At 42.1% G+C, this 27,600-nt stretch overlaps 1 protein-coding gene across 1 annotated transcript in view; it reads right to left on the reverse strand.

The window, feature by feature from the left end:
• Window positions 1–19,266, reverse strand: part of RNF11 (ring finger protein 11) — a 32,839-nt gene extending 13,573 nt beyond the window's left edge. Inside the window, exon 1 of the mRNA XM_034063691.1 lies at window positions 18,597–19,266. Within this exon, the coding sequence (XP_033919582.1) occupies window positions 18,597–18,719 (123 nt within the window). The 5' untranslated portion in view covers window positions 18,720–19,266. The remainder of the gene's footprint in view (window positions 1–18,596) is intronic.
• Window positions 19,267–27,600: the final 8,334 nt, after the last annotated feature.

The following is a 27,600-nucleotide window of genomic DNA, read 5'->3' on the forward strand; positions in this document are numbered from 1 at the left end:
ATGATGGGGGGCTGGAACTGGATGACCTTAAGGTCCTTTCCAACCCAAACCATTCTATGATCTCATGAGTCTGCATTAGCCTGCCAGAAAGCCATAGATAGATGAAGCCTCACATATACTAGGGCACATTAAATGCAGTATGACTCCCTGTGTGCAGCTTTCCTGGGTGTCACCAGCAGTGGAATGTCAGCTTGGCCAGAAAATCCCAACCATGCACCCAGCCAACGGCTCCTCCCTTACACCAGGATCCTAGACAATCAGTGGGGGGATTTCAGCTAATTTTTTTCCACCTCTTGAAGCTGGATATGGGGTTTGAATCGGCACCCTGAACTGCCGGGCTGCGCACAAGAGGTATTCAGCACAGCCCAGGGTGCTGCACCACAGAGACACGGTCACCTCTCCCAGACACATACTTGCTGCTATCTCCTCCTTTGGCACGATGAACGCACACCAAAAAATGCAATCTGGCCATTTGTTTAGTATCACTTGATAATAACATTCATTATTTCAACTCTGAGCTAATGAGCAGCAGATGTAAACAGCCAGAGGCTCCGATTCAGGCTGTTGGCTCATCTCAGCCTGTCATTTATTAATCTTTGAGGAATGTCTCAGGCATTAAACAATTATTACTAAATCTGTTGGTTTGGGTTTTGTTGGGGTTTTTTAAAGCAGTGCTCTACCTAAAAAGGAACAACTGCATGAACATTAAGGCACACCAAAACTTGACGAAGCTCCCCTGTTCGATGCAGTATTAGCAGTGAACACAAGGGCAATGTTTCTATTTTTTCCAGCAAAGTCTTGTCCTCACAAGCAGTGACTCTGCGTTTTTAGCTCGCAGGGCACAAATCCAAGTGTGATCTCATGCAACTGTCAAACCTCTTCTAACAGAAAAAAAGCCTGTGCCAAGAACAGGTAGAAAAATCCTAAATAGCTCTCTCAGGAGCTGGTTATACAAGCAGAGTATTTCCAGAATGTGTTTTCCCCCACTTATTTTAAAGTTTCCAATAAACAGAGACAGTTCAATGGGCATCTGGCTCTTTCTTTAATCTGCCACCAGAAAACACATGCTCATTTTACTGCTATCTTTGAAACACACAGGCAGTTGCTGGTGTAACCAAGACAAGCCACAAACGTTCAGCTCCCACAGATGAATAAGGTACCACATCCTTCACTAAATATAAGCAACCACCTGTCTGAACAGCATTTCAGTTTTTGTTGGGGTTTTTTTAAGCACTTGTCTTTGGATCTTGCCTGTGATGGTTTTACACCAAAAATACTCATGTTCTGTTCAGCACAGGTGCTTTCAGAGTAGGTGGTTTGAAGGGGGGAATGAAGCAGATCCAGGGCTCTGCAAAGTCAAAGAGGAAGAAGAGGAACACACAGCCTAGCCCTTCCTCTGCAGCCACTGCATCTCCCATCTCACCTTGTTCAGACCTGATGGGATAAAGAAAAACCTCTACTTCATCAGGCCATCCAGTAGATTGTATCTACTCTAATGGAAAGTGGCAAGAGCTTTGCACTGAAACTGGCTTTCTGAAGGAAAACTTGAGGTCTCCACAATGGGTTCATCCTGCTGACTGCAAACATCATATAGGAAGATCTACAAATATCCCCACTACTAATCCCAGTAACACACTTAGTAAGGATTCCAAATGCTATGAGGGATGCAGCACTTGAGCACCAATTAAGTACTTGCCTGAATTAAGGCTCAGGCTGCTACAAAACCTCTGAAGAACAGAAAACTGTTTGAGAGCAGGGACATGAGAACAGAGAGATCATTTTTCTGAATATGGACTGACTGGTTGGAAAACAAAGCCCCATTTCTCCCCAACACACTTGTAGAAGAGCAGCTGCAAAGCCCGGAGATCTCCAGCCTTAGCTCATCCATACGCAACAACACATCTTTCATGTTGTGTTAAGTACCCCAGAAACACTCAACACCTATAACAGTAGCAGACAGGATGCAGTGTTAGGGCTGGGGTTGAGAAGATCACACGGAAATACAAAGGTTATCAGCACAAATTCAGAAGTGCCAACTTCCCAAAAGCATTACCTGTGACTTTCAAATACTCTGATTTAGACACATGGGTACAAAGCAACAGCTCAGACATTGCGCTAACACATAAGTGTACCATAGGTGAGGTAAGTACTAATTTTTGATACCCCTCAGAGTCAGAACTGAAAGTCTGATGTCATTAATATTATTCTACTGCTCCTCTTTCAGGCATTATAAGGACATAAAGATATCTACTTATTGCATTCTCCTGCATTAATGTTTAGGGTGGAATAACCATATCTTGCTACAGCCCACACTATTGCTAAAATAAGTTTTGCCAGTTTATACATACACACACAAACTACAGTCACAGTAAAACACCATAATAGAGTAACACTGAGCTTTGAGGCAGCAGATCTGGAGGTATTCCATGTGTCATTGTGTCCAAAACTAAATAGCAATACACACAGCCACAGGTAAACAGCTGGGAGTTTCTTAGGTTTAATTTATGACATTTAGTCTAGAACACACCTTAGGAGTCATTAGGGTGTAACTACAGAGGTAACTGCAATAACTAGATAGGCTCAAAGGGAAGAGAAGAAGCAGCTTCTTGCTTACATTTCAACCCCAACTTAGAAATATCATGCAATTACTACAGAAGTATTTCATTATCATTCTAGACTTTCCACCTCTCTGTACAGTCCCCAAAAGGACACCTCTCAAATGCATTTCTGAGAGCTATGGGTGCAGCAGAGTAGCCTGGGAAGTAGATGGCATTTAGTGACACTCCTCCAAGTCCAAGGACCTGTGGAACTAAAGCTCACTTTGTCTCCTTACAGACTGCTGTAGTTCAGTAAAGCTGGGGAAAGTGCTTCCCTGGGGACACTAAAAGATTTGCTGAGTAATCTCTGAATCAAATAGCCATGGTAACAAGAGGAGTCTGAATTCCTGTCTTTATCTGGGATACCTCCTTTCCTAAAGAGGGATTTCCACTGCTGTAAAGACACAAACAGAAATCACTGCAAACATTTATTCTGTTCTTTAATTTGCTGGTTTGAATCAGACAGCAGAAGCAGAAATAAACCATTGTTTTCTGAGATGGGCAGCTCTAGATGTGTCCTTGGGGACAGAAAGGGGCTGGGCATACCTTTCTCCATGAACTTCGGTAAAAATGAGTCCCATGTTCATCAAATGAAATCTGCTGAAAGCCATACAGCAAGTACCCTATGGAGCAATTTCAGACTGGCAGGTCAGGTTAAAGAAGCTCTGTACAGAAATTAGCCTTGAAATAACTTACAAGCCTGATCCTGATTTATTTTTATCACTTCATGAAATGCTGCATTCCTGGTAAGGTCTTCAGCATGTTATGGTTCACCCCAATGAGAGAAGGTAATGGCTAGCAGAGCATGAAAAGGTACCTGCCCCTTGGACTTCTGAGCTGCATGTTCTGCAGATTTAAAGTATTGTCTTTGACTCCCATTATCAGTCACCATGACAAAATTCAATGCAAGATGTTCAACAAACAGTCAGTGATCCCTCAATCACACAAAATATGCCCTACTTTAATATTCTTTCTATTTTTTGTGGGTTTGTTCTAGTTTCACTGACTATGGGTGAGACAGATTCTGTTTTTCAGGAAAACCAAGTTGTTTGAATATCACATCCACTAACAAACAAAATAAAAATAGAAGCAATAGCCTAGAAAAGAAAACAAAGGCTGAAAGGGATACAGGACTGATGTCTAAATAAATCAGGGAAATAAACATCAGAGAAGCAACTAAAGATCTGGTTGGTACAAGAATAACAGGGGCAAGTTTGCCATAAATATCTAGAATTGTGAAATAGCTTCTTGAGCCTTAGTTCTCAGCTCATCAAAAGAGGTTCCCTGGAGGAATTGTAAGGGAAAAACTTGACCAGTGCTTTGCTAAATCACACATTCTGTGCAGAAAATAACTTCACTGAGCACATGTGTAGCCATCCATACATCTCTTTGTTCACAGACACCAGCAAACAGTCCAGTTCACATGCTTCTTAATATGCAGTTTCTAACACTGTGCCGAACAGGGCTGTTACCCAAATTAATATAATCTATGAGGCAGCGTAACCACTAAGCAATAATGCTTGTCATATTTAACTCAAAGCTAATTCACACATGGACCGTAACACTCAGTAAATCTGAGCCTCGCTTTGTTGACGCCATTATAAATGTCTGCAGACACTGTTACATCCACATTTAAAATCTAAAACACTAACATAAAATTTCAAACACTAACATAAGGAAACTTTAAAAGCAAAAGGATTTCTTTTTGGATCATATCATTCCTTCTGGATAAAATTATTTTCATTAGCAATTCTGGTTTGATCTCTGCTGAGTTTCCAACAGCGCACTGGTGGAAGAAACCTATGGCAGAAGCACAAAGGTTCTTGGCCAAACCGTGTTTCCTGCAGCACAATCTACAGGTAGAAGCAGCAGTGAAGGCAGAGATGAAACTAAAGGACCTTTAAAAGGCTTAGCCTGCTGACAGGATGCTAGCTGGAAGTTTTGGCACATTCCGAAGTCTCCAGCTTTATAAACCCATTTGTGTTGCTTGAGCAGCACCAGACAGCTGCACCACTGGTGAGGATTTGGCCTGTGGCAAGCAAAATGCAAGGTCATCAGTGAGCAAATGTATGTGGGATTATTGCACTCCATATTGATATACAGGCATTTTATTGCTGGCACACAGTAACCATTCTGCATCGAGGCCTTAAAAATGTGTCTTACTTACAGTCATAGAATAGTTAGGGTTGGAAAGGACCCTAAAATCATCCAGTTCCAACCCCCCTGCCATGGGCAGGGACACTTCACACTAAACCATATCACCTAAGGCTTTGTCCAACCTGGCCTTGAACACTGCCAGGGATGGAGCCTTCACAACTTCCTTGAGTAACCCATTCCAGTGCCTCACCACCCTAACAGTAAAGAACTTCTTCCTTATATCCAATCTAAACCTCCCCTGTTTAAGTTTTAACCCGTCACCCCTTGTCCTGTCACTACTTCAATTGAACATGTTACTTAAGTCTTTTTAAAGAAGGAAGGGCAATAGCTATTGGTCTAATTTAAATAGCTCTGTCCAGCTGAAGCACATTACTGTATTCAAACTGAAACCTGGCCAGTCTATCTTGTGAAATAAACCAAGGAAACATTAGCAACAGCAAGCAAGCTCACTCAGAAAACAGCTTTGCAGTGCCACGCAGCCCCAATAACGTGCTGGGCCACTTGCTCACCAGTGACTGACAAGGAAGGGTGTCCCTCCCTATCCCAGCAGCCCCACCTCCTGTGGCTTCTGGGGGGGGTTTGTAGGTCTCCAAGGCAAAAATTAAGCCTGGCACAACTTAGTTCATGAGATGCAAAAAAAGCTGTAAAGATTGTTTTTATTACTGCTTGTGTTCACCATTACTAGTTCTGAATCCAGAAAACAAAACAGAAAGGTACTGAGCAAGAGGGTTCAAGTTATGTAAATGCATGGGGTTACCACAGAAATTACAGGTGCTGGTAATGCGGCACAAGCAGGCACATGAAGAAGGGGTAAGATTTGCTTCCCAAATTTATTTCTTGAAACAGGGTTTTGTCCCTCAATTTGCTTTAAATAAGGCTGGCTTCAACAGGAAACTAATGGCCTCTCCTGAGGGACACCAGATTAGAATGAGGAGTCACAACACATAGAACAGGACAGTCAAATTGAGGTGTCCAGCTTAATTTCTGCTCTTGCATTTGCATACTTGTATAATTTCTTAATTCTAGACATTACAGACAACGAAGAAGTTGTTTTATTAAAAGCCACATAGAGGGTCAGTCCTCAAATGCATATGCACAAAGGTAATCAAACTCCTAACAGCAGTGACAAAGCTTGCCAAGTTATGTTCAGACTTTGGAAGCTATCCACAGAGTCATAACTGGAAGGCTTGTGTGAGGAAAGAGGCAGAGCAGCACCCCACAATGCAGATGAATGACATTACTGTAGTCAGTTGTGTCCCAAGAGATGCCACAGTCTGCTGTGCAACATGAACAGACTGTGAAAGTCTTCATCCAGTCCTGTACTTAACCAAATATACTCATGAACTGTTAGATAACACTAATGGAGCTTCTTTAAAAAATAAGAAAATAGAGAGGAAAACCATCTAAGCATCTTTACAGGTGGTTGTGGCACACAGATTTATATTCTTTTATTCTGTTTTGTTGGGGTTTTGTTTTGTTTTTAAGAAAGAGATCACATTAAACAGAATTAAGGTTTTGTCTACATCAGAGATTTGCTCTGAAGCAACAAAATCCCTCCAACTGAAATCGCCATCCCACTGAGGTTCAAAATAGCACTTTTATACTGCATCTCATGCACAGACCATTCCCAATGCATTCACTGCCCAAACCAGTATCAGATCTTCAACTGCAAACCAGAGCATGCATGGACTAAGTCCAAGTAGATCCTCAACTGCAATACGGAGAAGTCAAAAATCCTTCGATATTTGGTGGTGATAGCACATATCTTATACCTGACACTTCTAGACCTTCCCTGAGATGTCACAAAATAAAACACAATATATAGATGGCAGAGTGCAGATAAGTTTGTCACCACCAGGAAGTCATTTTGGTTCACTAATCTGACAGGGGGAAAATAAGAGCAAGAGCACCCATTTCAGACACTTGAAGAGTATAAGCTGACTCACTGAGGGATGAGATAAGCACCAAAGCCACCATGTCACAACTGCAGAGCATGCGGCTGCAAGTGGAAAGCAGGGGAAAAAGCAAAGCAATCCTTTTTGGCAGCAGCAGAGGGTTAGATCAGACCTTCTTGGGCCAGAAACATGGAAACACACACCGCCGATCACGAGGCACGCCACATTTTCGCCTGGTTTCAGCTTGTGGTCTGCTGCAGAAATGGCCCCCGAGCCCCTCCTTTGGCCTTGGCTGCATTCACTCCCAATCAGCATCTGTCAAAGCCATTATTTTTAAGTGCTGGAGCAGAATCCTGCCTCAAATCAAGTTAAACAAACACAATTTTGCCACGTGCCAGAGATGTGCACACCCCAGCACAGGAGCACCAGCGAGTTCCACTGCCACCCATCCCCACTATGGTAAAGGCCCCAGGAGTGGAGTCACTCCTGTGCAGCAGCACTTTCTTTAGGGACACAATAAGTACTCTTCTCTCTCCAGAAAGTCTGCAGAAACCCAAACAGCTTAAGTTGCTGATGCACTGACTCAGATAAACTCCCCTGTACTTACAAAAAATGCCTTACACTAACAAAAGGACAGACAAATTTCCCTCAACCTACAGTACTCTTCACCATTTGACTTGTTACCCTGAGATGGAAACACTTGTCTGATCCCTCAACACCACCAGCCTGTTTGGTAGCATCTGCTATGTAGTTGTTACTACCATTTTCCCAGTTTTTGCTTTCCAATAAAAATACCACTGTGCCAGCAGCACTGCTTGGAGGAATCTCCATCTGCACGATCCAACCAGAGCAAAGAACACACTGACCCCAGGATATCACGTTCAGAGTCCACTGCAGAAACTCCTGCCAGCACAAAGGCATGATCCAATTCACTCGTTAACCAAGAAGTAATTGGTCATTATTCAGCCACAGCACATCCAGGAGACACAGACACATGAAGGTCTGCATGTTGCAGCTGGGAGCTTGCAAGTCTGGCCTTCACCATGCTGGAATCCAGCTGGCAGCATAGCTGCAAGATGAATTTAATAGACCCAAAAAAAGACAAAGGATTAACACGCCCTCCTTTCCTACTTCAGCCTAAAACTATAGTTCTTTTCTCCTCAGTTTATCAGCTGAGAGTAGGTGGCAGCTACATAAAGACACTTCAGGAGAAGCTATATATAGGGGGAAGCGAACTTCTCTCCAGGAAGCTCTAGATCTAGGTCATCTTGCTTCTTCTGGGAAGCAAGAAAAAACAGGTTACTCATTGAACAAGAGTACGGTTTGCAGAGGAAAACACAGATCACTTGAAGCATGAAATTGTGTGTGAATAGTATTTTTAAACATAAAACTAGTTAGTCATTAAACACTATCTCCAAGTGCCTTGACTCCATCTATTATAAATCAAGAAACCTACTGTATTTACAAAAAGAATGAGCATTCTTTGATAAACTTAACTCTTGGCAGTTTAGCCACACAGTAGAACAAATAAAACTTCCAATTCTTTGAAATTCCAGAGAGTTTGTCTAAATTCAGACATCAAGTAAAACCCCTCCTTCCACCTCTTTTTTGATTCTTACAGATGACTGGCTGGAAGGATTATATACAACCCAGCACAGCTCCAGACGGGTCATCATCTGAATCCACTCTGATGGATTAACTACCATGTTACCACTTCCAGTTGAGGGTGGAGTGGGAGAGCAACCGAGCACCTCATTCAGGTTTGGGTCAAAGGCCACCATCTAACTGAACCCAGGGTACCTGGCCATCATAACTACTGCAGCATCACATGGATGCCATTAGCTAGAAAGGTGTGCCTCTATCAGGGCAGGCAGAGGACTCCTCTTAGGCAGGGACAGACCTGAGAGTATTACTACCTATGCAGCACTTCTTACTAGTTTCTGATTTGCAGATCCCCCAAAACTGTCAAGTAGAGGTGTGGACCTGTGTTGTCAGTTCAGTGACTACAGGGATTTTATAAGCTCTTATGAGCACTGCAAAAATAGCCCATAGAGCCCCAGAGACCCAGGAACTAAGAGGTGAAAAAAGCACTAACCTAGAAAACAACTGACAGTTAATTTAAATTGAGTATTTTTGCTTGAATTTTAAAAGTGATACTGGTTCCTTCCAAGAATGGCAATATACTTTCAAGTATGACACTTTCCACTAGACAATTCACAACTGCCTCAAGGTCTCCAAGTAATATAGATTCAATATTACAGAACTATATGACACTACAGCAATGACTTGGTTGTATTTCATAAGCTAAACTGAAGATAAATGGATGTCACTGCAATACAAATCATAATACCTAAACAGAAAACAACCAAGGGAAATCCCCGAACATCAGAAACTGGCAACAGCAATTAAGCAAGAACTATTACAGAGCATAAAGTCTTCTGGTGTTAAAATATGCATTTCAGTGCCTTAACTAAACCTGAATTTTGAGCATTAGTTTGATGATCTGAGCCTTTTATATAGTTTCTACTGAATATAGCAGTTAACTGCTTTCTGTTAAGCAACAGTACAGACCAAACCAGTTTAACAGTTTGGTACTTCTGCATTCAAGCAATGTTTGCACCTGTGCTCAAAACCTGAGAGCAATTAACTTCTCTTTCTGAATTTTAAATACTATTACTTTATTCAGGCAAAATAAATACTGGTTTCAATCTACACTGCAAAATTATGCTATGTCTGAACCACAGATTTCGACAACCATATTAATAAAATGCTGTGATAAACGTTCAGTGCACAGAACAAACTGTGTATCTGGGTTTAATTACAGTGATGAATGAAAGTCAGACACAGGCATCATCCCAGAGTAGCCATGCATTATACTGTCCCATAGATACTGCAATAATAGAATCTGATGTACTTTGATCTCTCAGATAAGTGTCCCACAGCTCTGAAACAGAAAGGGTAAGCGCACCCAGCCTCATCCAATTCTGCAGTGTTTGCACACTGACTCATGAGAGATTTGTATCCCCCACTACCAAGATGCATCTTAGGGGAATAAATCAAGTCAGATAAATATTGCTCCATTTCCTTCTGGCTAGAGCTTGTATACAAATCATCAGGAGAGCCATGCAGAGTGTTAGTGGTGAGGACTACAGGGAAACCTTACGTTTCTACAGAACTACTGTCCAAGTATATATAGCTATATTACAGATATATTTCTGGGTTAGAGTCTAGTCTGTCTTTTTTAAGCAGTTCGGCCATGACAAAGATTAGAAACTGGCAGTATCTGGTAAATTTAATGGTTTTAATCTTGGCTGCAGGATAGTAGATTCCTTGCTTTTGTCCAAACCAGCACTGACTGAATGACTTTTGCTTACCACTGGATATTCACACAGCTTCATTAAATTTTATTAGTCATAAACCAGGCGTTTCCTTGATGCTTCTGGGACCTTTCTCAGCAGTCCAAACTCTAATGGCACATGGACTAGCTATAATCCCAAGTACTGGAAAACTCAGTATCGTCAGCCAGCTGAGATTTGTCTTTGAGGATGAGGCTGTGCCTTACTCATCTTCAAAGGCATTTTGGCCTTGGAGTTCAGTGAACTACAAAGGACTGCTTCTGAGCGGTGCCTCTAGAAATGCTCTGAGTGGGGAAAAAGCAGATGAGAGATCACAGAGGACTTTCCAGTGTCCAAAAAAACATGATCAAGGGAAACAGGTTTCTGTATTGCAGGAATAATAGTCTGCACATTCATCACGGCATGCTGGGGCTAAGGGAAGAACTGAATTTCCTGAGTCACTGTTTCTCTCATTCCTCCAACAGTTTCAGTCCTCCCCCGGCACCTCATGTCTGCATCATCCCTAAACTTAAACCAGTGGCTAAGAACAGAGGCAGGATGAGAACGCACGAAAATCAGCCCAGCCTTTGATACAATGCTATGCATACACACACGTGTGAAGCATTCTGGTGGATCAGCAGAAATGCCCGATGCAATAAACCAGCTGGTTGTGATTTGGCTGACGCAACTGCGGTTGGAAGGACAGTTCTTTTATCTCCTCCTCCAGTTGCTGCCCGCATCTGCTGTTTGTCCGTGTCACTGCGCGTGGATCGTGGCCCAACAGCTTTTATGCCACCGGCATTCTGACTTTCTTCTTCACTGATGAGAAACAGAGCGGCTGGCGGATTCCTACGGAGGACTGGTAAATAAAACAACCGCTCTCTAGAACCGTTTGGCCTCTTGGAAATTGTTTCATTAGTTCATAGGAAAGTCATGGTTGATTTGCTTTAGTCCATTCCGCAGATCATTATCTCTTCATAAAACTACTTTGTTCTCCGTGGTTCAGAAACTGAAGTCCAGATGTACAGCCAGCAACAGCTGCACATCCCAGAAATGAGCCAGTGGTACATACGGGAAGTACAAGAGCTTCCTAAACACATGGTGGTCTTAGATTTTTGGGGAGGGAAGTATTGCTTGTTTGGGTTGGCTTGCCTGAAAGAACACACAATCTCCCAGCATAATGAAGATTCATCATCCTGATTAAGCAAGACTTCTTATTACCATCTCCACGGCCTCTTCATTCCTACTAATTGAGGATCTGGAACATGGGCTGCCAAATAAGTGCTGAACTATAAGATTCCAAAACGGATTTTAGGAGACTTATCTACTGCCTTAAACAGATCTCCTGATAAAGTTCCCTCTTTACATCAGCAGGTTTGTTGCAAACTCCTGCAGAGGTTCATTTTGTAATGGAGGAATATTATTTTATCACAATCAAATTACCATGGAACACTTTACAAACATGAATTAAATTACCAAGCATGCCTGCACTAAAGATAAAGTTTATTACTCTTTTACTCCTCATATTACAGTGAGGAAACCAAAGCACAGACCAGTGATCTGCAAAAAGTTGCAAACTGAAGACTGAACTATGACTGACAATAGCTTAAGCTAGGGCTGCTAGAGTGATTTTTTGGTGGATTTTGTTTAGTTTTGGTAGTGGGAGGGTTTTTTTGGTTGAAGTCCACAGTGCAGTTTTACCCAGCAAGAAGCTACACATGACTCTAGCTCTGCTGGGAAAGGTCACTGCTGCAGCTGCCCCTCAATAGGACAACAATAAAGATAGCATCTTCTACAAAAGTATATCCTACCTTCAGGAAGCAGGACACATCTTCACTTCTGAAACCTTTACAATGTCAGGGCAAATATCTCGCATGGACTAAATTAGGACTGAAGCTTGCTTTGCCTTTTGAAGCCAGAGAACGGTGACTCTCCAGCTTTTTCCCCTGAAGAGGTTTTATTCTAACTCAGCCATGACATCCCTAAAAACCTGCTCATTTTGTAATTCTTTGGTCTCTTAGGAACTGTTTCATTAACTCATAGAAGTGTCACAGATGATTTGCTTTAGTCTATTCCACAGACCATTACCTCTTCAAAATATAAATACTCTTCTCTCTGTGTGCCCACGGGGAGGCAATAACAAGGACAAGCACAAAGACTGGAAGACAAGTCTGTCACTTGCAAGTGGTGTTATTTTTAGTTTCTTGACCTTACATTCGGCAACCAGTTTGACTACAACCATTACCAGAGTCCACAGAAGTGCTCATTAAATCAAGCTTCTTTTCTCTGCTGATATGATGAACAGGGACACAGGAAAACAGGGATGGACCTCAAGCAGCATCTTAATCCAACTGGCAACATTTCTTGACAAAATCCATGTAGAACAGCAAGCAGTACTGAAGCACAAATGTGATTATAAACAATTCTCTTTTTTATTCCTCTTGGAATAAAAGTCTCCTGGCCAGAATGGTTAGGAACAGAGCTTTACCAACGGCCGACTGAACACCAGTCTAGAAACTGCTCTAATTTTCATAATAGAAAGAGAAGTCAAACATCATAATACTGATAACTCAAACATCAGCGTACACGTCCCATTTCCCACTTTGACCAACAGCAGTCAAAAATCTATTTTAAGCAGGCAAAGAATTACAATATTCATTAAAACCTGTTTTATGAATGAGTATTTTCAAGATTAAAGTTATCTAACTCAGGTACCATCTGATAGCTTTTATCTTCAGGTTTGCCTTCCTTCCTCTCTTCTCCCCTTGCACTCCCCAGGCATCAATCAGCCAGCCTGGCAGGTTATGCTGAAACCAGCATGCATTAAGACAGGAAATACAGGTGCACAGTTTTCTCTATCTGTTATCAAGAAAGGAAGTCAGACTTAGCACCCTCAGGAAGCTTTCCACATAGCACTGACTACCAGAAACACAATTCTCCAGACAACTTGCTAAGTTCTTCAGACATGGAAGGAATAAGAAGAGTCATGGCATACTGTTTACTAGCCAAATAGTCTTGAATGCTATCACAATTAAGTTCATTGTACTATGTATGTTTCACTGATGTCTGAATAAAGGAACTGTATATCCCTATACTGATGTTAATAAATGATTGCTTTGCATATACAAGTAATTTATCAGAACTGCACCATAAGATATAGGGGACTCACAGACTTTCAGAATGCAGCCATCTAAATTGTACCATACCTGTTTATCAGGAATTACTTTATCATTTAGTGCCTTATCTTTCACAGTAAGAGATATTCCAGAATTCCACTCAAGCACTTGTCCATTTCTGAGAATGAGTTATATAAGTTAGCTTAAGCAATCTTACTCTTGAAAATACGTAAACAAAAACATCACTGTCTCACTCTACCATTTCTTATCAATGCAAAAAACAATGTCCACTCCTCCACCACCCTCTCTTCTCACTGAAGCTGATCTCCACCTAGGGCACTGCTGCCAGAAGGCACCAGCCAGCAACACACCAACAAAGACACACACTTGTCTGAAGCCCTTTGAAGTTTTCACCAGACTGATGAATTGTGGACTGGAGCAGTACTTCAGTTCACATCCACAAATGTAACTAATTTATGCACCTCATCACCGAGATGTGGAGGACAAGAAAAGAAAGAAAAGAGCAAGAGCTGCCTAGGCAATTTTAAAATAGACTCATTTCTCTTAACTAAAAGTAAACATACTCGTTGGTTTGCTTTTGCTCATGGATAGCTGTCTGTATGTGATGTTTTCCCACCTTTCCTCTTCTTATGCTGTTCCAACAGTTCTGGTTCTAGCTTTGCACAACCACTCAACGTTAACTTATAACATGTTATACTACCGTAGTCTTCCTTCTTGTACAATACGTGCAATAATGGATCATAAATAATTTCATTTGCGGCACAAGGTAATTTTGTATGGATGTTTCTATAAAAGGGTGCAATTCCTATATCAGAATTAATTTGGTTTGCAATTTTTAATTATACTAATTACCATGCCTTTGAAAAGGCAGCATCAGAACACTGATGTAATAGATTATTTGATTCATGATGAGCATAAGAAAAGGGTTTTTTCCTCTGTTGAGCAAAATACATCCAACACACTCATCCCCAGGGGCACACTGCACACAGAAAAGCAGTAGACTATTTCAAGAAAACTTTGACTGTTCAAACTGGGGATTCTTCAGTGTCTTGGATAAGCTCAGGACTGTGTTCAGACTGAGAGAACTCCAGAGAGTGACACAGTAGGGACCAGCACACCATCATCACAGGCTGCTGTGCCACCTCCCTGAACTGGGGGTGGCTGGAACAAAGCACGACAAGACAGACAGATGGGGATGAGACTACAACGTGTACAGGTTACACTCAGTTAACAGAGGAAGCCCGAGGAGGCTATTGCAGAAACCTCAGTTTAGAAGATGCCATGAGACATCCTAAATCATGCTTTCAAAACCTGCAGTCCCCAACAGCTTCTGGAACATTATGGGAGCATGACACTGGATTAAGCTCCTGTCTGCGATATGTCTTCTCATTTTGTGCCTACAGTCTCATCAAAGGAATATCCAGATCAAAAGGTTTTAAATTAATCCCCCCACAAAAAAAATCCACTAGATCCACGGAAACATTTTATCTGTATGTGTAAGACAACACAAGAGGGATACTGAGTACTGGAGCACACTTTGGATCTCTTCAGGCTAAGAAAATACTTTACCCCATTGCCTATCTGCCACATCAACATATCAAACATGCTTCTATGAGTTCAGTATCAATACCAAGAACATGCACTTATGTCTCACACTTTTAGCTTATTAATTTAGCAAGTGGCATACATCTTTTTCAGAAGACCGCAGCATACTTTGTCCATAGTAGTACCTTGTAGAAACTTAGGGTGAAAAGATATAAAGTGTTCTGTACTTAACTGAAATTCCAAAGTCTCATAAACTGGCAAACTGTTTCCTCCAACTATTACAGAACTGTTTAAGAACAGAAATAGGAAACAAGGACTAAGAAAAGTGGCACATCTGTTCTGCAAAATAAAGTCTAAGAAGTACTACTAGAAGTAAGATAAACTGGAAAAAAACAGTGAACTTCTATGGAAAAACAGCAGAAGGCATATTGCCAACAGATGGCAAAGAAGTCATACACAGAAAAAGGAAACAAACTTGAAAGCAAATTCAATTTTGAGGGCTTGAGAAAAAACAAAACCAAGGCTAACTCTTTCTTCATCACAGATTCACTGGTTAAAAATGGAGTTGCATGTGCTTAGCACTTAAAAAAAAACAGTTGTAATTTCTGGGTTCTAAAATGGAGGCATCCAAAATTAGCATCTGCCTATGAAAATGTTGGTCTACTTTTGAAATCATTTCCTTTCTACCCACCACATAAACACACTTTTTTTTTTTCCTTTGGTGTGTTTTAATTATTTCCCATGTCAGCCATTAAGCTTCATGCACTGCAAAACGTCTGCTGCTTTAATGGACCACTTTCTCATTAACTCAGATACCTGTTTAAAAAGATGCTTCCTCTGAAGCCTTTCTGCTGTAGCTTACAACATGTACTGCCACAGAAACTGAGAGCAGAGACAGGTATATGCAGAGCCTCTGAATGGAAGTTATATTCCCTGCTATTCCATGTGCCCACATTGCTAGCTCAATTTTTAATCTCCCTTTTGGAAGCAGGAATTTCACACAGGCAGTTCAACAGCACTCACTGATAAAGGAAATTTGACATGCAACACTGAAATGATTATTGGGGCACATTCTGCGGTTCGAAATCAATAGCTAAATAAAAATTACAGCTTAATAAAATTCCCATATGGATACCCATGGCACAACCTTGTCACAGATGATGAATATGCATTTTAAATGTCAAAATAATACAGAAGCAATTTTCTACAACTGTGTATCTTCACCCAACAAACTTCCTTCCCCTAGTTCTCACACCTTGCAAGATCTACCCAGGAAGTTGACACATCATTGCTGCAAATCCAAGCAAAGCAAATATACCAGATTTTATTCTCTTCTAAAATACATCCACTTTACAGCTGAAATTTCAGTAGTTCAGTTCCAAATTGTTCAGCTCCCAGTTTCCCCACACACACTGCTAAATGTCACAAATTTTCAAATGCATTTTATCCTTTTCTTTCCTTCCTAATGTCTACATAACCACTTTAGCTCTGGTTAAGACACTGTAAAAGAAGAAATTATCACAGACGAGGACAAAACTCCTAAATTCCCTTTCGTAACACTGAATCCAAGTTAAAACAAGAGAGGGACCTGTTGCTAGCACAACAGCAATAATAGAAGGTAATTGTTTGGAGTTTGGCTTGTGTATCTTATACACTCCTCAGATTTGAAATTATGCATGCCCTCAGCCTCAAAGTGCATGAAATGCTACGTAATATTGTAGGTTAAGGCCCTTTTTTGCCCCGAATCGCAAACTGTTGTGTTTAAAAATCTGTGCAAAAAATAGCTTTGAATTTTGACCGAGACAGACACAAATGCTGCCTTACAGTGAAGCATCAGGAATTGCCAGGATCAACAAAAGGTTTTCAGGACAGACACGGAGATGTTTGAGACAGCCAAGTGGCCTGTGGGCACATCAGATGTTACACAGCTCTATTCAAGCCTGAGAAGTTTTGCTATGAATACACTCACTCAATAATAGACACCTGTACATTCATTTATTTTACTGTCTACTATGTCCTCAGTCAACCATCCACACTTATGAACAAGAAGTTCTTTATCAAGAAAAGAAAGCAGTAATTAAACAAATGAAGGAAGAATACTTATTTACACCGAAATCCACACGAGAAGGCATCAGTCATATACTTATTTTTGTCTCTTTTCAGAGGTAATAGGTTATTTTCAAAGGGGGGGAGTGGGAAATAAAGCAAATCCACACGGCTGCCTAGAATCACAGATGTAAATGCAATAAATAGAACAGCCAAACTTTATATGTCAATTCGACAAAAATAGGATGCATTCCTAAACTGCATGGACAATTCAGGCTTAATTTAGAACACCACAACCATTAAAAGTACTTAATCTGCCACCAAGCACTTTCTATTTACTGGAGTTCAGCAGACTTAGCTCAGAATTTCGGGGGGGGGGGAGGAAAATCCCCACATCATGAAATTTATTCTAATGCTAAGCTTTTTGCACCCAAACAAAACAAACAGGCACACACTGCCAAGCAATACCAGTGCAGCTTCACTGCCCCAGCCAGGGCTGCTGTGTATGAGGCTTCTCTTCAACCCTTATGGGGCTTCCTATCAGGGCTGTAATTCTTGAACTTGTCAAAGCATTTGTAGATTACACGTCTGCCCGACTAAATGCTTCCTGCGATTTTGTTAATTACATGTCAAGGTCTACAACTACTGAATGACTCCCATCCTAGAAAACAGAGAGCTCTCTGGTCACCCTCCAGAATTCAAGTCTCAACTGATATTCCTATGAATTTCTCTGGAACATATCCCACTGTCATGGACTGGAAAATACTGTTAAAATGTGCAGCTATACCACTAGATTATTACTTTCCTCTTCATTTTTAGTGCTGTACAACCATTTACTGCAAATGGCTTGTTTCAGGCCATATGATTCTATGATATACATTTCTATATATGGGAACAGAGATCACGGATTCGTAGAACGGGAAAAAACCTTAAATCTCATCCAGTTCCAACCCCTTGCCTTGAACACTGACAGGGATAGGACAGCCACAGCTTCTTTGGGCAGCCTGTTCCAATGTCCCACCATCGAACCACAAACAGCAGACAAGTGCAACCCCAAGTTCATCTTCCCCTTTCCATGGCCATCCCTCCGAGAAGCGGCCAAGAGCAGGGCTTTCCCATTAACACCATCACCACTCCACGTTAGCGTTACCCTCCACTGTGAGGAAAGCGATATAAGGAATACCCAGCTTTTTTGTGCGGTTGGTATTTTCCCCCCCTCTGATTCGTCATGAAGATGTGGATTAACAGATTCCCTCAGCGACGGGAAAAACGCGAACAATGGGACACACTTCCCTGCGGGTGCCCCACACGGCCGAAGGAAACAGGATCCGCTGCGCTGGGATAGTTACTTACTGGGGGATCAGATGCTGCTAAAAATACGGGAGCAGAGCCCGGGCTGCTGCGAACGCGCCGGGACAAAGCTCGGTGGCTGCAGGCGCCCGCGGTCCCCGTCCCGGAGCGTCACCGAGCAGCGCTCCGCCAGACAGTGATGTCACCGCGGGCAGGCGACAAAGGACGCGGCACCGGACGGACGGGCCTGCTCCCCCCTCCATTCTCCTCCGGGACCCCGCAGGCAAAGGGCCCGGCCCGCCTGGCGCTCCCTGCCGGAACCTCGCGTCCCGCCTGCCAGGAGGCCCAAGCTGCCAGACTGGAGCAGACAAAGCGGCTTCCCCTCCTCTACGTGTGAGCGGAAAGGGAGAGGTTCGGGCGGCCGCCCAGCGCAGGAGCGGCGGCGGCCTCGGCCCGGCTCTCAGGGAGCGGCCTGGCGGCTGCCCCGCTCCCCTCTCCTCAGCGCCCTACCCAGGTCCCCGCCGCCTTCCGCTGTACCCCCGGAGGCCACCGGCCTCCGCTCGCCGCCGCGGCGCTCCCCGCCCCCTCCCTTACCTGATATGGCGGCGGCGGCTCCTGATCCGGCTCAGCCCCGTCCCCGTAGCTGGCCCTGTCCGACTGGGACTCGTGAAGCAGCGAGATGTCATCCGAAGTGGGGGACTTGAGGCAGTTCCCCATCTTCCCCCCCGGTTACGGGGCTCCCCCTCCGCCGTCTCCTCCTCCTCCTCCTCAGTAACGGACCGCCAGCCCCCGCCGGCGGCGGCTCCGGGCTCTCAGCCTCCCCGCCGCAGCGCACAGCCCGCAGCCGCCCCGCCGGGGAGGCTCATGCCAGCCCCGGCCCTAAGCGGCTTAGCAGCAGTAGCAGCCCAGCCGCCTCCCGCTTCACTCCACAGCCGCCCCGACCCCCGAGCCGGGGGGGGCGGCAGGACTGAGCCTCCCACCCCCCGGAGGGGCGGCGTGAAGCAGCGGGCTCCGGTGGGGTCCACCCGCCCCACGGCAGCCCAGCGCTGTTCTGCTTCCTGGTCACCAGCTCCCTGCGCACTGGGCTTTGTCGCACAGGCCGCCCTGGCTCCTCCTCTCACTCCTCCCCACCGGGCCAGGTTAGCAGCCGCGAAGCCTCGTTACAACGTGCCCAGCCCCACAGAGGGGAAGCCCTGCCCGCTTGTGGCGGGCGAGGGGAAGTGGGTCGGCGGGACCGGCCGCCTGCCGTCTCCTGTGGGGCGGCGGAGCTTCCCCCCGGCCCCAAAATGGTGGTGCCGCTTGGCTCCACCCCCGGGAGCGCTGTGTTTGTGTTTGTTTTCCGGGCATGGCAGCGCGGCTGGGGTGGGAAGGTGGCAGCGGCAGCGGGGACATCCCTATCCTCGGTACTCCGCACCACCCCGGGTCGGCTTGTGGTGTGTGTAAGGCCAAGGGGCCTTCCCCCGTGTGTGGTACGCCGCTGGGTTGTCGCTCAGGGAGGAAAGGAGGTTCCCCTGGTGCTTAGGGCTGGCCATTACTCGAGTGGGCTCGTTTGTAGTTGTAGGGGCAAGGCATTGACCTCCGAGTGTGGAGCAGAAAAAGCAACAGGCATGTCTTGTCAACCACTTTCATGCTTCTGAAGGTGCAGCCATTGAGGACTTTTCTGTGATAAGCAGGTAATAGAATCACAGAATAGTTTGGGTTGGAAGGGACCTTAAAGCTCCTCCAGCTCCCAGCCCCTGTCACAGGCAGGGACACCTTCCACTGGAGCAGCTTGCTCCAAGCGCCTGTGTCCAACCTAGCCTTGAACATTGCCAGGGATGGGGCAGCCACAGCTTCTCTGGGCACCCTGTGCCAGCGCCTCAGCACCCTCACAGGGAAGAGCTGCCTAAAACGTAATCTCAGTCTCCCCTCTGAGATGAACCATGTATTGGGCTCCTTTATTTCTTCATGAAAAATTTACTTATGCTTCCTTACACATAGTGATAAATGTAAATGTCACGAGAGCGAATGCCCCTTTCACTGTATGAGCCTGCTAGTGCAGACCTGCACAGAGGGGAGCGACTTTTTTTCTTTTCATTTACAGGCTGATCCTTTCAGTTTTCTTTCCAGGTTTCGGAGTCAGACTGGGACAAATATTTACAAACCCATTTTTTTACAGGATTTTTTGGAGTAAATGAATTCAGTGTGAAAGAGAGCAGATAGTATGGTATGTAAAGAAGTACAGCAAAGCTACTTTTTATCACCAAGTTTTCTGCTGATCCATGTCAGTTCTGGTTTGCACAAGAGCTTCCATCTTAGGTCAAATATCTATAAACCAGTTGTTCAGAGAGTCATGTTTGTGACCTTTCCTTAAGCATTTGGGAAGGCCTGTGGTGGACCTCAGTCTGGGAGCAGGCTTTTTGCTTATTATCTAGATTTTTCCCAAAGATTTCATTTTATTACTGTTTACGAGTTTTGTTTTGCTGCTTATCATGGATGACCTAAACAGCCCCAGAGTAAAATGCGTAGCAATAGAAATCTCATTATGGCATTTGTGGTGTTTGAACACAGGTTTGGGCTTTTCTAGGAAACCAAGAATAAAAAATGGTGCATGAATTGTGAACATTGCTCATGCTGGAGAAGTTTAGCAATGGATTACTGTAAATAATAATGAATGTGGTACATGACTTGGTCATTTGGGTGTTTGTAGCTCATGAGTGTGTTGACTCGGTTTAATAGAATTAGGCAAGCAGTTGCTGGAGAGGATCCAGCGAACCACTGCCTCACCCAGTCTGATTTCAAGGTTAAGGCAATGTCAGAGCTGTCTGCTATGAGAGTCTGGTGATGAGAGGCTAGCTGTGTCACTGGTATTTTCAGTTGTGCAGTGGCAACATCAGAAACGGCATTATTGGAAGCTAGAAGGACTTCTTTACTCAGCTGTCATTTCATGTTTTATTCTCTCTGTGGAGCTTCAGCCTGTGTTGTTGGTATAGCTCAGTGTAGATCACAAGTGTGTGTTGCTCTGTGCCTTGCAGTCCTGGTTGTGTACAGTGTGGAGGTCCTGTGGGAGCATGTGGTGCCTCTCTGCTGAGTGGCATCCCAAGATCTCGTTTCTCTGGAAACCAGTGTGCAAACATGGATCTCTGGTCTCATCCTGATGTCAGGACACAGCTGGGATATACTCTGGGATCCCACAGTATAGGTGTTGTATTTATTTATCGTGAGGCATGTCTTCAAGAGGAATAACTGCTAAGCCCAGTTAAAATTTACCCATTAGTAGGTACAGGATGCTCCAAATCTGGGCTCCATTCAAAAGATAGAGACTTGGCAAACGCTGGAAGAGATGTACTTGTCATGGTGGACTCACCGAGACCTAAGAGGAAGCAGCAGTTCACGTTGGGCTTTGCAATATGACAGACTTAATTCTGTGAGAAAACCTGTGAAAGCTCCAAATGAGCAAGAGTTATTACCAATCATTACTGGGTTCTTTGAAGTAAGGACCATTTAAATCACTTGTTTTCTAGGCTGTTCACTTCTGTCATGTCAGGTAGGCTATTAATAATGGGCTTGCACCCCCAGCTCAAAGTTGTACAACAGTCCAGGAAATGGAGAATGGAAAATTTCTTGTGTTCACAAATGCACAAATGTTGTCTTTTAATATCCCTGCATGTGCTCTGGTGTGGCTGTGAGGCTACTCCTTTTGCTGCCACTTGGAGACAAAAAAAGCAGCTTGGAGACAAGAAAGCAGCTGAACAGCTTTCCAAGGGAGACTGAACTTTCTAGAGCCTTAAAATAATCCTGTTGATGGGAGAAAGAGCCATGTAGTGGTTTAGGGCTGCATAGATACTACTGGTAGAAAGGATGAATGCAGATAGAAAAAAATGGTATCAGATTAACACCAATACAGAACTGGCAACCTTAATCAATGAACCTTTTTCTTACCAGTAAATATTTAAGCAATTGACTATAATCTGTTGTCAGAATGGAAATGTGGAAGTCTGAAATTTGACCGTGCACAGGATCAATGTACTAGTATGTCTCAGTACCACAATGTGATATAACTGTGTGTTCTAACCACTTCTCAGCAGCTAGTCTTCTAAATGAAATGTGTTTTTAAAAAATAAAATACAGATTCATTATAAATGTTTTTAAAGGGTGCAAACAGTGGAATGTTGATGTTTTAGAGGGGCTTGATCTGAGGGGGAACAAGTTCGATAGTGCTGTATTCTTATGGCTTGTATGAGGTAGCTGGAGATGAGGGATCTTACTGAAAAATCCCTTTATTTTTGAGTTAAAAATCTTAAAATCACAGAGGACCTGAAAAGTCTTTCTTGTTAACAGTTTCTCTCAAAGGTGACATCACAAGTTGCCTAATTTGTAGATAAAAGAGACCGTTTGGTGACTTCATTTTACATGATCCATGGTCAGCTTATTGTTGGGCAACATTTTGGGTGTGCTTAATGTGTCATGCTCAACAAAAGTTTTTGAAAGACCTTTTCTGTCCCCAGCATGGAAAAGTTTTTTCACTTCCTTTTCTTCCATCAGGCTTGTTTTCCCAGCATTTACCATCTCTTATTATGTCTTATCTTTCTTCTGGATAAGATTGTTTTCTCAATCCATATACAGAAGCCCAGTTAAGTTCTGAGTGCAATGTTTCCATGCTGTGGTACCAGTAGGTTCAGAGATAGCATAGTTTGCTAAGGTAATGTTGGTGAGCAAGATGCATGACAATTTTAAAACCTTTTTCTGGGGAGAAAAAAAAAGACCTTGTATTCCTCTAGAGAATGAAAGTAAATTACATTCTTTTATTTTATAAGTGAATCTGATTATGGGAATGACTGAGTTAATTTATACAGTTGTAAGGAACATAGCATCTTCTAAAATGCATGTGATTATTTTTAGTTTTGTTGATTTTAGCTGAACCATAGACATTTCTCAGTATGTATTACAATTGTATATTGTTTTCAAGAGAGAATGAACACAGCACTAGAAGGCAATTATGGAGCTAATACATTTCCCTGAAATGCACTTTGTGATGCAGCGTTTTCCTCGTGTTTCTAAAAATTGCTTAAATTTCTGTGTAAATTATCTCAGTATCACAAATACCACTTACATCAATTTATCCCAAGGATACCATCTTGTTAAGGATATATTTTCCATAAAGAAGTTGCCTTCCATAATAACTATTTTCCTCAGATCCAAAATGCTTTAGCACCGAGGAGGCTGCCTGCTGAGGCACCTACACTTTATGTCACAAAGAAGAACAAGGAGATATATTTTGGCATTTAAAAATGCAAACAACAAAGCAGACAGTCATCATACAGAAGTAACCTCTTCAAACAAACCCTCTGTCACCCAGCTTCATGGTGAGTTTTGTGTAGGAGTCAAGTTTTCTCTTTCCCAGCATACCACATAATACCACAGTCTCAGCTTCAAGAATGATCAGAGACCTAGAAAACATGATCCAAGAGGAAAGACTGAAAGAACTGGGGTTGTTTAGTCTAAAGAAAAGGAAAGTGTTGGGAAACATGGTAATGATCTTCAAAAATGTGAAAGGTTTCTCTGCAGTGAGAAGGAATATGTTTTTCTTTGTGAGTCTAGGGCAAGAGGTGATGGACTTGGAGACTTAAGGTAGACATTAAGAAATCATTTCAAACTGCAGTAGTTTAGCACTGGAAATGATTAGCTGAGAATCTTGCTTACTGAAGGCTTTGAAGGGTGGATTAGGTCAAATGTCTCAGGAATGGTTTTAATTGCAGTAGATAATACACAGATAACTTCAGAAGGTTCCAGACTGGTTTATATTGTTTTGTTTCTCTTGAGTGACTTACAACAGATGCATTACTGCTGTGTTACTTTAATTCTGCAACAGTAAGGTAATACCCAAAATGCTTGTTCCTGTTTGAAACAGAATTGGAGCATTTATCATTTGTCCAATGTGAATATGCTTTCTGCTGCACAGCTTAGAACACCTCTTGTTTACCTTCTCCTCAGTCTTCCTGGTTTTCTGCTTTTCACCATTTGTCCTGTAGCGTAAAATCTGTTTTCTTCCTGTAGGCAGCTATAGGTCTTCTGCAATGAAGAGTGATAAAATGATGCATGGAAAGATTCATTAAATCTATAGAGTGTGATCCTCTAACATACAACCTTGTCCCAGTCCAAGATTACATGTCTTTGTCATTCTTTGACAGAAAACTGTTGAAACTGTTTGTGGATGCTGAGTGATGTCTGTAGGTACTGTGTTCTGATTTCAAAATTTTTCCTACTATCTGAGATAGCTACAAGTCAAACTCTTCATTACATGTCCTGCCTGTGTTGTTGCAGTTATTTTAGATATCTGAAGACACTTATGCTGCTTTGTTTCAGTCTTTCCATACGAATCATCATTTGTAAATGTGCCACGTGTTTCACTGTCCTGAAAACTCTTTGTGTGGTCCGCTTCATCAGTGGATATCCAAAGCTGGATGGAGTACTCTAGTTAAAACCTCAGTGTTGAGTAAAAATGTTATTTAGTATGTGCAAAAATGCCATTTATCAAAATTAGTGTATTTCCTGTTTCATAATACAACAGCTTTGATTTCAGTTTGTAGGGCATTGTTGCTCCATATCCTTCTCCATGTAATTCCTGCCTATTCAGATTTTCTTACTTTGTGTTTCTTCGGATGATTATTCTGAAGGGTACTATTTTGCACTTCTGGTTAAAACTCTGGTCTGTGACAGCTTAGCTAGCTGAATTGCAGAAGACAGGTTATTGGAGATTGAACAGGAGTGTGAGGAGGAACTACTGAAGATTTTGTGGAAAAAGTATGAGGTGACTGCCTCTGGCACTGGGCAGGAATTAGTCTTTGAGAAATTAACTTTACCATCTGGCCAGAAGTGTTTCCTCTTAAGATTCAGTTTTACTTTTTGAATAGTCCATGTGTGTGCACCCTCCTCTTGGAGGGAGGGCAGGCTGGAAGTTCGTACCAGTATTTGGTTTTTCATGCTCAAACAGCTACTGTTGTCTGATGGAATACTGTGCTCTCTGGGGAAAAAGGTACAGAAAACAACTACATCATGCAGAAAGCAGAATGATCATAGATTAAGTCTTCTTGATTTCTCTAGTGCTATGAGAAAGGATACGAGAAGGTAGTTGTACAGTCCCAGTTGGTCTGTCCTGTTTTTGTTTGTGGAGATTCCTATAACACATGAAAATCTTGATAGTTTAAGCTTGCTTATATGACAAATTAGGAGGAAGGCCATTTTTTTCGCAGCAGAAGAAATCACATACTGTTTAAACAAACACTTCCCACACTCTGAAACAAGACAGCTAAAGGTACTGTAAGTCTATTCCTATATTTTTTTAATGTTTCAAAATTATTGTGTCTAGGAATAAATTATTTCTATTTTAATTTATTTTGAAGTGCATACCTGCAGTTAGTTTTTGTAAGGGCAGACTTTTCCATCTTTCTGTTAAGTTTATGGAAACTACACACTGTGGAGATACTTCCTTTCACTGTTTTTTTGGATGTGTTACCATCTTAACAGGAGCATCCTAACAGTGGACGTTCAGGCTGCTTTGAAAACTTATATATTAAGCTACATATTCATTTAGGGATGTCTAAACCAACACGCACTTCAGTTGCATTCTGGCCTGCATGCTTTTCCACAAAAGCTCATGTAGAAGACATTACAGAATCTCTGCAAGACGCAAGATAATTGTAATGGTGTGTATTGCCTCTGACTCATGAGCTGTACACCAACACAGTGCAAGGGTTAAGGACAAGATAAAATCACTTGCTGCTGTTTTTGTTTCCTGAGGGATTATTGTTTTTATGCAAGAAATGGAGAGTGGAGTTCCCTTTGTGAGGACTGTGCCAGAGTCTGAAAGTATGGGCTAAAAGTGTTTCTGTCAATTGTGATGCCATTCATAGCTTTTGTATCAAAATTTGGATACAAAGATCTCTGTTGTAGAAGCCCCATCTTGTGGACAAGCAATCAATGACTACTTCAGCACAACTAAGATTTAAAATATTTAGAAAATCTGAAGGTATTTTGGTATTTGGTAGCAATAAACTAGAAAGTCTTCATATTGCTGGACGATACGGAAACTTCATTCATGGGTAGAAATCAGCATATGCTTTTTGAAGACTATTACCACAGGTGAGAAATAGTGAATTACAAAGAGGTGATAAACAGGGATGGAAACCAAAAAAGTTGTCCCTACAACTCTGTTTTTAGTCTGAGCCAGCTAAAACACTAACAAATCTTGAATTCCCAAAATAATTTCCTTTAGCATTTCTATAGTATAGTATAAATTAGCCTTTGGGTGACAAAATCATATAAAGAATGAAGTATATTCTTTGAAAAAATTAAGACAGAATAGCAAAGTATGCATGATAACTGAATCTGTAAACTTTGAGAATATCCTTAAGTATATACTTGGTTTCAGTACAAAGTAATGGAAAAGGGCAACAGCTCCAGACTCGCTGAGGTGACATACTTGACAGGAAATCATTAGTAGATAAAAAAGAGTGTGAAACAAGCCTGCGATAAAAGCTATTTTCGGATTTCATTATGACATTAGTAGAATAAAATCTATATTCTATTATATAATATGCACTTTCTATTACATAATATACACATAGGAATTCCTTCTGTCACTCTGAAGCAATTGGGTTATTATATGATAGTTTTCTATTTCTTCTATATGAAGAAATAGGAAAATATGATAATTTTCCATTTAATAATAAAGGCTATAATAAAGTAGCCAGAAAGTGTAGCGACATCTAGGGAAAGCTTGGCAGAAGTACCTCCATGCTAAAACATCTGTAACTCCATTTTTTGCTGTATGGGTTGGCATTTGACAGCTATACTCCATGCAAAAAGAATAATGTCTTGAGCAACATAACCTCTTTAGAAGCAAGCATAATGAATATGAGAACATGATCTTTATTTTAAGGTTTTAGAATGATCCCCGTAGGAGTTTTGAGGGGTGATAGTATTGAAAAGCTGCTCTTGACTGAATTTGCAAGTTAGATATGTATGAATTTTAAGCAGGAGATGGGTTCGTGCTTAAATCCAATCTACTCTTCAAAAGCCAGTCAACATCTCTAACTGAAAGCATAACCACTTTTTTTCCTGTGAAGGTAATGTCCCCAGGGAAAGTTTGTTTGGTGTGACTTCCTTGGAAGGAATGACAAGAGTAAAAAGGAATATGACATGTGAATAGGGTGCTATACCAGCCCCTTTGTAGAGAGGAGAACAGAGGTTCCTATTCCTCTAGGCAGATGTCTTGACTAATAACAGTGATTAAAAAGGAGACAAAAGTTCATGATCTGGACATTACAAAGCCAGGAAAGAATTTCCTAATTCTTATGAGGAGGAGCCTGGATGAAATCTTCACTTTAAAGCCCTATCAGGTACAATATTTTTTAATACTTAAAATTACCTCTAAAAATTACCCCTAAAAGTAAGTATATATCTATTTACAGTTTAGTTTAAAATAACTGTTAACTTCATATAGATTTTCATCCTTCAGTAATCTGGGAATTTCATAGCCACAACTTGTTTATAACATAAATAGATGTAAAAAAGTAATTGTTTTTAATCAATTCACAGATAAAACTGTAAATGCACA

The sequence above is a fragment of the Melopsittacus undulatus genome, chromosome 6 (genome assembly GCF_012275295.1).
Source record: "Melopsittacus undulatus isolate bMelUnd1 chromosome 6, bMelUnd1.mat.Z, whole genome shotgun sequence".
Classification (NCBI taxonomy): Eukaryota; Metazoa; Chordata; class Aves; order Psittaciformes; family Psittaculidae; genus Melopsittacus; species Melopsittacus undulatus.